The sequence below is a fragment of the Biomphalaria glabrata genome, chromosome 1, assembly GCF_947242115.1.
Source record: "Biomphalaria glabrata chromosome 1, xgBioGlab47.1, whole genome shotgun sequence".
In the NCBI taxonomy this organism is placed as follows: domain Eukaryota; kingdom Metazoa; phylum Mollusca; class Gastropoda; family Planorbidae; genus Biomphalaria; species Biomphalaria glabrata.
In genome coordinates, this window is record NC_074711.1 from 20,884,765 (window position 1) to 20,896,980 (window position 12,216).

The following is a 12,216-nucleotide window of genomic DNA, read 5'->3' on the forward strand; positions in this document are numbered from 1 at the left end:
TGCTAAATCGGCGACGGAGAATTGGGTTGTTCGTTAAAAATTTTAAGCTTACAATCGTACAATAGACTAATTAAACATATTTTTATTAGTAGCCTACTTAAAAAACTCAGTGACAAAAACACGTTGGCCTTCCATCATTGAGGCACAAGTTCGTATTCCGGACTCGAGCAACTTTTTAACTTGCATATATCAAAGCGGGAATAGGGACTCCATTCAACATACAAAATAGCAGAGGCGTAAAAGTCGCAAGACCAGGAAAGTAAATTACGCAGTTGTGTACAGTTATAAGTTATCAATATATGATCCATCCACAATAAAGGTCACCACCAAATATAACAATGAGATGACAAACAGCAACACTGACTTGACCAATTCTAATAGCACTCTCGATTGGCATTTCAAAATGTAGTATTAATGAATAGGAACATCTTTATTTATGTTCTGTTATCTTTTGACATGGTACAAAATGCATACTCCGATAAACCAAACGGTATTTCCTTTTTGGACAACAAACACATATTTAATTTTTGGTTCTCTATTACAAAATAACTTTAAATAAATGTCTATTTCCTATTCCAACTTGCTATGTACTCTGACATGAGGCTACTCCCGATAAATAGTTGCAATATGACCCTTAATGTAATGTCGCATAAAGTTATTCAGCCTTTGTTACTATTTTCTAAGTTAATCGTTTTAATTAACTTACAGTAGTTATGAGCCATCCTTCATCGGCGTAGGCAAAGACAGGCATCACTCGCTTATTGTTCTTTAAATGAAATCTTTCTGGAATGTTTTCTTTCAGCATCACGTGAAGATGTTCAACACTAGACAAAGCCTCGACAAGCTCTTTGGCTTTATTTGGTTCAGGTATCAAGTTGGCAGTAGGTCCTTCGTCTACTGCAGACTTTAAGAGTGTACCATTCCGTAATAGTTCACTCAGATCGATGAGCTACAAGGTAACAAAATAATAACAAACAATAATTAATATTGTAAAACTACGTCTATTTATGGTACCCGTTTATCCAGGTATTTAAAGCCCTGAGATTTTAAAAAGTAGGTAGAGAGTTAAATGTAGGCCTCTATGTCTAAACGCTCAAGTCTAAACTCCAATTTCATTCACATTTTGTTGCTTACCCTGTTCTCTACATCTACAGCTGTCATCCCATGATCACTGGTGACAATTAGGTTCACTTTGTCCTACGTAGGAGAAATAAATATTAACACGATCAAAAGTTATTATCATTTTATTACAAAGCTTATATCAACTCACTCTGTCTGTCTGTCTGTCTGGCCAAATGTTTGTACGCGTTATTTCTCTGACACCCTAATCTCGGATCAAGCTGAAATTTTGCACTGTTATTTCTTTTACCTGACAACACACGAATCAATAAAAAAAATTAATCAATTAGTTAAATAACTATTGGAAATAAATTACTTTATTTGGTATCTCAAATGTTATGGAGCTGGTGTGTGTGTGTGTGTGTGTTTCTATGGTGACGGTGGGAAGATGTTAACGATTGATTCTGAATGATGCAAGATAGGTGGCATGGTCGTCAGAGGTCAAAGGACAGACGACTGCAGAATGTGAGACTGAAAAGAAATGTTATTGTTGTGAGTTAAATTTTCTTTAAAATACCATTTTTGTATTATTACTAAAGCAGTGGCGTCACTAGGGGGGTGCGGTCCGCACCGGGTGACACCTGATAGGGGGTGACACCCGAGTGGAAAAAAAGCCCTTTTCCAAAAAAAAAAAATTAATTAAAAAATGACAACTTTAAAATGTGACAGAAGCAAGATCATAAAGCATAAGAATGGTTGAATACACTTTTCTTAATAGGGAAAAAATCAATAGCAAGATGTTCTTTTTGATAAACAGTGGGCATGTCCACAATTTGAAACTCGCGAGAAGAGTAAAGAACATTTATCAGGCTTTCAAATTTGGAACATTTTGGCAGCCGGACTTTAGCTTCAAAAATTGACAGGGAAATCATCGCTATGATTGACGTCTAGATGGGAAAACAGAGGAACATCTTGTACTTATAGATTGCTTATTAACGCATTGTTTCTAGCAAAGCAAATGTTGGTATATGGTGGCGAATTGATGAAGACTTTTCATTGAATAATGGAATTATTTTCTTGGGGTTGTGGAAATGTTATCCAAATATGATCCAGTGATGAAATAATAACTTATATGGCAAGGCAAAAAAAAAAAAAGTTACTTTCCAAGCTTGTACCAAAACTACGAGTTTATAAATGTTTTAGCAAACCACTTAAGTGATATAGCCTACTTATCAGAGATCAGAGACATAAATGCTGCAAGGTACTCTGGTATCTTGTATTACAGCACGCCTAACATAGATCTCTGAAGTTGTAAGATCTATTATCAGTAGCAATGGTAATGTTGAAATGACAGAAATGTTGTAGGATATTTCTCTTGAAGTGGACCAAAAGCTGGTGGTATCAGTTCTGATAATTTAAAAACGCCTGGAAAGAGATTGATATGATGAGCTCAAGGATATGGTAATGCAGCTACAATGTCAAGGATTCATGAAGCAGTGCAGGCAGTAATAATGAAGAACAGAAAAGAAACTTGAATGGATGTGTACACCGTTTACTTAAGCTATGTGGTCAAAATTATTAATCATGAAATATTTCCAATATACATTTTTTCGGTTTTCTAGAAAAAAGTTTTCTTTCTTTGCCGCTGTTACCAATCGATGGGATATTTTAATGAATGATAGAGTGTCATAGGAACAACTCGCTGGTGTGCTCATCGTGTTACTGTTAGACACATAAAAGAACGATTTTATGAAAGTGCGACGGCGAAAATCTTTGCCGTCTCTCTGAAAATACAAACACTAGAGGCGCAGCGCAAAGACAATTGCCAGCTGTCTGTGAATACATGCATACCTTTCATTGCTTGACTTTCTTGTTGGCAGATGTACTGGAAAAAATTCAACTGAACACAAGAGTACCTTCAAATTAAAGTGTAAATTATTGTCAAAGTGGTGGCTAAGCTAGAGCACTTCAACATTGACTCTACGAAATATGTGAAAAGTTAGCTCAAAATGTTATTTAGATAACTTTTGTTAAATCAAACTAGCATGTAATTGTAACAGAAAAATAACAAATAACAATATGAAAATATCAGGAAAGTAAATCTTAAGATGCTGGATTCAAATAGAGAACGAGATGTTAATACTGAGTGCATCAATCTCTTTTATACTCAGCCTGACAACAAGATATATGTGAACAAAAATACTAAAACTAGAAGGCAGCAAAGTACTTCAACGACTCTCTACCAGCCTTTGCTTTGAACCTCTAACTGTTTCTTGCCAAATGTTTACTTGGCGTCATGTGAACAGAAGCTTTGCAAAACTAAAGTTAATTAACAACTATTAATAAATTTTGAAAAACGAATTTCAAATCAAGCAATTTTGTCCATTGAAAACGAAGTCGCAAACTATATTGAGTTTAAAGTTATTTATAAGTTTTCAAATTTGAAATCCTGAAAAGGAAATTAAAATTTTTATTTTCTAAAGTTATTGTAAACTTTTAAATGTTACAAAACATATTTTCTTTTCAAGTTTGTGTACCGATCAATAAACTTTTCGTAAAGTTGCTTTTTTTTTCATTAGTCGTCCTCAGGAAACTACCACTATATGTAACTGTTTAATGTTTACTAAGGAAAGCATGTTTAGTTGATGTTTAATTTGTTTCTAATTTAAAAATCGCAGATGTTAATGTATGTAATAATTAAAGACAAAAAATATATAATCGAGACTCATTTTAACGTTGTGTAACAGCACTCAACGAACTGTATTACTGCGCAAATAAGAACTAAACAACGATAGTTTTTTTTTTGGGAAGAATAAATGGAACGCTGGGGGGGGGGGGTGACACCCTGATCTTACCGAACCGGGTAACACCCACCCTAGTGACGCCGCTGTACTAAAGTATACAATATTTATTGTATTTCATCACAAGTTGATTATGTCTATATTATAATAACATTTATAATTAATAGTGTTCTCAAAAGAAGTCATTCAAGTGATTTCAAGTTTTACTACAAGTTGAGATCTAATACGTCTACAGCGGTTCAGTTGTCTACCAGCAGTTTGGTGCTACAAGTCAATGGCCGTCAACACCAAATGGACTAATGGTAATTCAAGATGAAAGAAATTTTAACAATTGAAATATTTAAAAAAAATACGATTGTAGCTGATAGTTCAATACTGATATTACATTTATAGCGAGATATAAGCTGGATCGGTTTTTCAAAAGTCACAGTGTCAAAAGACAGAAGCAAGCTGAGAAACATAGCATTGTGTAATACGGACCCACACTCTCTAATGGCATTAAGGAAAGCATAGAATACAGATAAATGGTCAGGTTTTTAACAAAATGTTTTGTTTTTCTAATACTAGAACATTTTATTTAACTTTATTAATATACTGGTATTTATTCTGTTCAGAGCTTGTGCATACCGTTAAATTTGTATTGTCTAGCTCTGTTAACAGTTGACCAAGAATACCGTCCATTCTCTCAATAGCTGTAACTACAGACGGACTGTCTGGTCCATAGGAGTGACCAGCAGAATCTGGTTCATTAAAGTATAAAACCGCCAAGTCATAATGGTCGTCTGCCAACCAGTTCACAACAGTTGTCACTCTTTCTCCGAATGGCGCAGAACTGCTATACTTGAACCATTTAGTCGGTCTTTTCCCTTGAATCTTAGCCTCACTTCCAGGCCAAAAATATACTCCTGAAATTGATTTGGGAACGTGAACAAGATTTGCCGAGACGTTCTTGTAAAATCAAATAAAACTAAAAAGTGCCAAATGTCATTTGGATTTATATTTTAATTGGTTTGGTTTTGTTTTCCTGCTAAACAAAATTCAACTTCTAAATCTTTGCGACGTGTTTGTAACATCTATCTATCTATCTATCTATCTATCTATCAACTATCTATCTATCTATCTATCTAAACGTAAAACATAAGCTTCCTCTTATATGGTTAATAGCAAAGATATGGCCTCCTAATTCAAACCAGTAATTCATGTTGAAATCTTAGAGCCATTAGCAGCTGTCTGAGCTGATATGTTTAGAAAAGAATCTTTCAACTTACTGAATGTGACATTCCAAAGTTTTACAGAAGCCTACTTGTAGATTAACATTCCAAACTTTTACAGTACTTGTAGATTAACCGTCCAAAGTTTTACAGTAGGCCTATTTGTAGATTAACATTCCAAAGTTTTACAGAACTTGTAGATTAAAATGCTTCTAAAATGTGTGCCTTATTAAATCGAAAAATATTGTATCGCTCTTTGTTTACACTTCAGCCCTGGCTTTTGCTTCTAAGTGTATTCACCTACCTACTAGACGATTTTCTTTCACGGCAGTAATCCAAATGGGTTCACCACCATCCCACCAGTAGGTTTCTGTGTTGGCCATCGTAAAAGTTTTATTCAGATCTGGATCATACATTCTATTAGCTACAATCCCATGCACCTCTGGGTACAAGCCTAGAAAAAAAAATAGAAGAGACATCAATTAAACAATGACTTTATTAACTTCAGCAATACTCTGAATATTATTACTACAACGCTTGTATTAACTCACTCTATGTTTCTTAAATGTTTAGATTTTGCAATCGATTTTTCGACCACTTCCACTCACCTAATTGTCATCAAATTTGCATACAAGCTAATGAACGATGAAAACACAAGAATCGATTAAAAAATCAACCAAATTTTTTTTTTAATTACAGTTAAATTTCCCCTTTCAGACATTGCGGTCTATAGGGCAGATGATGTAAAGGTCATCTGATTTTTTAGGGCCGACGGTTAACGAGGGTGTCATGTGGCCATCACAATGACTTCTTCTTCTTCTTCTAGCCAGCTTTTTGCTGCTGAGCTGTCAGCTCTTTTGCAGACTGTGCCAAGGAAAAATAGTGTGCTGTTTTCTTCAGTTGTTCAGCACTGACGTACAGGGTGTTGGTTATATTGGGCTGGAGTGGTAGTAAGATCTGCCTAAAGTGGACTAGGAAGGGGCAATCAAAAAGGATATGGTTTATGGTTTCATTAGGGTGGGCGCAGTGTCTACAAAGGGGGAATTGTGTGGGATTTATTTTATTGAGATGGTAATTTAACAGAGGTGTGTGTCCTGTCCCTTAGTTGGAAGATTGTAGATTGTTCTTTGAGGGGGAGGAAGTTAATACTGTCCAGTTTGTTAGGCATGTTCATTTCTTTCTACATGGCTCTGCCTGTGTTTCCTGTTGCCCATTGGTTAAGCCACTCCTCTTTGTGTGGTTGTTGATTAACATTGACCTTAGGGTAAGCTAGTTAACAAGTCTATCTGGTTGTTCCATAGATGATCCTGCCTTTGAAAGCTTATCTGCCCTTTCATTTCCCATGATGCCAATGTGTCCAGGGATCCACTGTAATGTGATGTTGATGTTTAATTTTGTCATCATCTGATGTATTTTCACCAATAGTGTTGTCTACTCTCTTGGGCTTTTTGAGGTGCTGCTGTTAAGTGCTTGAAGAGTGGATTGGGAGTCTGTAAAGACAACAATATCTGATGGTGATTGTATCCCTTCATATAATTTGTTTTCGACAGTCTGCAAAGCTATGGTAATTGCCTCAATTTCGGCTTGGAAGTTTGAGCAGTAGTCTCCACAGGGTGCACTTATTTCAAAGTGTTTTTTTTTTTTTTGGGGGGGGGGGGGAAACCAGGAAGGCATCAAGACCAGCATTGATCGTGGCTTTGAAGGCTGATCCGTCGGTGTATAGCCTATATGGATGACTGTTATTGGATAGCTTTCAATTGTTTCGCGCGTGCCTACTTTGAGCTCCAGTGGATTTGATTCTTTTGTTAGAGTGTTATTTATTAAATGTTTTTTAATGGCTGGTTGTTGTAGCCATCACAATGACAAATTGCCTTTACTTTTTCCCAACTAATTTCAGGTACCTATTAGAGCTGGGTAGACTCAGTTAATCAATAAATCGTAATTGTTCAATTTTGTTTTAATATAGAAAATTTAGGGAAAAAAGGCGCAGTGAGCTAAAGGGAGATGTTTGGAGAATCAAGCGATCAAATTGAAAGATACCTAGGGTAAAATCAAATTATGAAATATTAATGGAAAGATTACATCAAAGACTGTATGCTATAGTAAAAATTATATCGAAGACTCTACATCTATTTATCAATTGTAAAAAATACCTTTGTAATGAATTTGTTAATTAACATAGTTTAGTCATCATTTTCACAAATCATTTCCCTTCTTGAAAAATACAGCAAGAGATAGTGAATGAGGGTTCTGTCTCTTTTTGGAGCAAGAAATACATGTACAGTTCCTTTTGTATTGACCTTGATTCGATGTTAATACATTAAATTTAGAACATTCTCCGTGAAAATGTTTGAAATGTCATTAAACAATTGGTTAAACAGTCGGTTAAATCTACAAAAATAGTGCAGTCATCTAACCAGTGTTTTTTTTTTAAGACATTAGTTACAGAAAATACAGGCACCTCTTTATTCTGCTCTGTGATAAAACACGTAATGAGAAACGTATTCTATTCTATTTAGCTATTGTACACTGTATACTTGAGAAAATATGGTTTCAAGAGAACTATTTTAATTATTACACAGATAACTTTTGATTGAGTACAGACACCGTTACTCACCCGTGGCCATGGTGTAGTGACACGGGAACGTCTTGGTCACGAAGGAGTTGTTCATGTAGGGCATGGTCACTCCTGACTCTATCAGATGCTTAAAATTTGGAATTTTGTCTGTTTTGTTAAGGTAGTCGTATCGGAATCCATCCATTGACAGCAGAATAACTTTGGACTTCTCTCCCCATGTTGAAACAAAGTAAAACATCTCCAGCAGAAACAATATTTTCCTGAACCCCATGATCGCAGGAGAGTTAAAATGTGTAGAAATCGTTGTCTTTTGCTGATACTGATCGTTGTCTTTTGATGATACTGATCGTTGTCTTTTGCTGATACTGATCGTTGTCTTTTGCTGATACTGATCGTTGTCTTTTGCTGATACTGATCGTTGTCTTTTGCTGATACTGATCGTTGTCGTTTGCTGATACTGATCGTTGTCTTTTGCTGATACTGATCGTTGTCGTTTGCTGTCAAATGCTGTGTCTTCAACACATTTGTTTCCTAGTTCTAGTTATGATGAAATAATAGGGAAGGCAAAGAGTTAAAAGTATAATCAGCCTTTTGTCCAAAATATTTAGAGGCAAAGTAATGACTGGAGTCACAGAGAAAAATAAAAAAATTAATTCTTATTACTGTCTATTTTTCAAGTGTCCTAATCCAACACGTTTCTCTAAACACATTCTTCTAAGTTGGCAGCATTTGTTTCTCTGCATAGAGAATAGGAGAGGGAGATAGGAGGTATACAACAAGACTAGGATATGTCAAAGTAGATCTAGACCTAGAGACTAATAATCTTTGGTCAGGGGCGTAACTGACTCAAGAGTTGCCGAGACCTTTTGTTTAAAATAACGCTCGTTTGTCGACTTTCTTTTAGAGTCGTTGAAATGGGGCGTTAAATACAAACTTATAATTAACTACATTCGAATCTCTCATTAAAAATCTTAAATGTTTTTAATAACAACAAAAAAAAATTAAAAACAATTCTGATGTTTGGAGCGTGGTGACATATTTCTGTTTGTTTTATCACTTTAAGGTGAATACTCTGTATGAAAATATCTATCAGCCACATTGGGATTTAAAACAACCGAGCGACACTGTACGAAGCCACCCTGTCTATTTTATCTTATAGAATACAGACGTTACTTCAACAAAAAATGAAGATGGCCTGTGTATAATTCAAAACACGTTTAAACGAAACGTCTCCAGAATAAGTTTCCAACTAAATGTGCCGCCACCAGGTCGAACTTTGATACAATTAATGTCAAGATTTAGAGAAAATATACAGCAGCACGATAACAAGAGTGCTGTTATGAGGTTCAAGAGTGTCAGGCCACAATGAGAGATAAGTTTTAATTGGTGCAGGGGGGGGGGGCTAGATGGAAGATCTAATAGGATGACAGCTAATAATAGTGTTTATAGAGTCTAGTCCTAATACTCTATTTACTATAGCGCTGTTAACACGTAATGCAGGCTGACCTAGTGCATTGAGAACATTAGAAAGATAAAACACAAGCATTCAAGTGGCTAACTAATCGAAATACGTTTTAAACAGTTGGGTCTTGAAGTTTTTCAGATATATACTTTGTCTGATATTTAAGTAATTGATTAACATGCCTAGTGTTCTGTTGTCACATAATAATACATTACTGTAAACGTTATTAAATAATAATGATAATAACTAGACTGCCTTTGATCGTTGTTCTGAAAAAGTCAGCAAGCCGTAATTTTTTAGGGGAAAACTCTGCAAAAAGAGAAGCGTTAAGACCATGAGGAACATTTGGAGTGATCAGTTCACTTAGGCACGACGGTCAAAAGCGAAAATACTCATGACAAATAATTACAGACCATCCTTTCACAGTGTATAGCTCAAGTACGATTTTCATGTGGATTGGTGGTGTTTATTCTCGTTGAGAAGATCAAAGCAAACACAAGATTTTGGCCGTACCCTGCACATCTTGGGCAACTATTGCAGTTCACAGCAAAGGGAACATTACTAACATCAACAACGGAGCATAGCTCAAATAACATATATCAACATTCTTCCCTTCCTGTCAACGAAACATGCTTATACATCAATAACAGAATCATTATGCTAAAGGTATTTCCACATACACAAACAAACGCACACGCGACACTATATACATTACTAATTACTAATAATATATTGACCAGAGAACATAACTTACAGTTAACATAAATTGTATGTGTCGTGGGCGTAGCCAGGATTTTATTTTCGGGGAGGATTGGGGGAGACACATTTTCCCTTTCTTTCTTATACATGATAGCGCCCAAAAAACGCACGGGTTTTGGTTTCGTCTTGAGAATGAGCAGAATCTGGTGTGACAAATCAAGCCAATTCTGTAGCGGCAGAGTTTGCCACAGCTCGAGCATGTGTATGTATCTTTTTCAGGGCTAGCTGACAGGGCAGCTTTCATTTTCTTTCTTTTGACTCAGGCCGCTTCGTTTCTTTTGCTCTCAGCGAAGTTCGTACTAGCACTCACAGTCTGTTTCCATGCTCTCCGCTCTTGGACTATTTCTTCCAACATACTTTCATTGATGTCTGTGTTTCTCATGTCTCGCTTGCAGACATCTCTACAAGTTAGTCTTGGGTCTTGGGCGACCTTTAGTCCTGACTCCCTACGCAAGCTCAGTATTTAGGATGTCTTGTGGGATTCTTCCATCTGGCATGCCGGTGACATGTCCGAGCCAGATAGTCTTGTCTGAGTCAGAAGAGCATAGATGCCAAATTGGCCAATTTTAATACGTCCTTATTGGAGAGATAATCTCTTCATGAAATGCACATTATGCGTCGCAGAAAGTTATTTAATCTATGCTCTTGATACATGTGTGTTGACCAGCTCTTCAGGGTGTTACTTCTAATAAGTATCACGGGTCTTGTGGTAGGATTTCGCTCTTGGAGAAGCTTGTTGTAAGACTAAACTCTTGACAAGCAGCTGCCAAAGCATTTACTAGCCTTTGTAATCCTTCTTGTGAATGAGTTATGAGTGCCGCACGCCCCATGTCCCGTATCGTGTTGAGGTGGTATTCAGACCCCCAAAACTTCTGTTAATTAAATATAATGAATCTTAGAGTTTCGGCTCTACTAGACTAGACCACTTTTAGAGGTAGATAAGTCCATGAAACACATGGGTGAAATGTAAATAGTCCAGGGCAGAAAAAAAAGGTAAATGGTTGTGCATCACTTGTGTAAATAAACAAATAATGTACATCTGATTACTTCTGAAGAAGTCACCATGTCAACATGTAGCTTGTATGCTCGGCTGGCAGATGGATGTTTTGAAATATATATATAGAGAGAGAGTGTCAAATTCAATGGAGCCCAATCAGCACCTTTTAAGGTTTGCAGTGGTGTCAGGCAAGGATGTGTGCTCGCACCTACTCTGTTTGGCATATTCTTCTCCTGTCTACTGCATTATGCGTACAACGACATAAACGAAGGTGTGTTTCTCCATACAAGATCCTCTATTTAATGTATCAAGGCTGCGGGCAAAAACCAAGGTTAGGAAGCTACTCGTCAGGGAACTCCTGTATGCTGATGATGCAGCTATTGTGGCTGATTCTGATATTCAGCTACAGTCCCTGGTTGACAAACTATCTGCTGCTTGCCAGAAGTTCGGCTTAAACATCAGTCAAAGCAAGACTAAGATACTTGTCCAAAACACAAACACTGCACCTCAAGTAAGCATTAATGGCCAACCACTAGAAATTGTTGATCACTTTTGTTACCTTTGCTCCATCATATCCAACAACACTCTACTGGATTGTAACAACACTTGTGCCAGATGTAACAACATGCACGATGTTACGATGTGTTGTTATGCCGGGGATTTTACTTGAATTCAATTGTTAACAAAAATGACGATCTAGAATCACAATTGACGACTCTTTGATAAAACAAAACTCTGGAACTTTATTAAATACAACGTAAGTACAGTTTATGTACAAATTACAAATCAATGAGCATATTACAAAGGCTTTTCAAACAGAGCTCTTAGAAACGTGACTGACTACAAGGACCTTATTTTATCGACTGACTTTACCTTCTTACTACCGCCAATTCTCTGGCGCTAACTCTTTTCAAAAATGTCTTTGTTTAAATTCAAATCAACCAATAGATTTCAAACATACTAATTACGTCCCTTGGGTAAATCCTGACTTGAATGTCAAGTGTCTAAATTTGAGGATTAAATCCCGAGACTCATGTCGAGGGCTTATATTGCTTTCAAAAGTGAAATGTACAAACAATTCTATAATGTAATCTGTGACATATTACCCCCCCCCCCCTCCATTTAGCATTTGTATGGTAATAGAAATGCTCATATGTATTAAAAATATTTAAATATACACAAAATACCATACATGAAATTATAGAAAAATGGTTGAGGTAACATATGACAAAATAAAGTCAACTTGGAGATAAAAAATATGTAAATGCAGTGAATAAAATTATTGATGACTTTGAACACCTGTTTCACTATACAAGTGGTTATGAAAATGAGACAATGCTTGTCATGAA

General features: G+C 36.1%; 1 protein-coding gene across 6 annotated transcripts in view; it reads right to left on the reverse strand.

The window, feature by feature from the left end:
- Window positions 1–12,216, reverse strand: part of LOC106067269 (bis(5'-adenosyl)-triphosphatase enpp4-like) — a 33,109-nt gene that overhangs the window by 2,715 nt on the left and 18,178 nt on the right. For 3 of the 6 annotated variants that reach the window (XM_056027673.1, XM_056027666.1, XM_056027675.1), the window contains 6 exons: window positions 8,110–8,186; window positions 7,689–7,948; window positions 5,376–5,525; window positions 4,488–4,765; window positions 1,135–1,197; window positions 707–949 (listed from right to left, as the gene is read on the reverse strand). In XM_056027673.1, the coding sequence (XP_055883648.1) occupies window positions 707–949; window positions 1,135–1,197; window positions 4,488–4,765; window positions 5,376–5,525; window positions 7,689–7,920 (966 nt within the window). In that variant the 5' untranslated portion in view covers window positions 7,921–7,948; window positions 8,110–8,186. Of the gene's footprint in view, window positions 1–706; window positions 950–1,134; window positions 1,198–4,487; window positions 4,766–5,375; window positions 5,526–7,688; window positions 8,187–8,312; window positions 8,436–12,216 lie in introns of those variants that run through there. The other 3 variants (XM_056027654.1, XM_056027660.1, XM_056027682.1) reach the window with 2 other exon arrangements.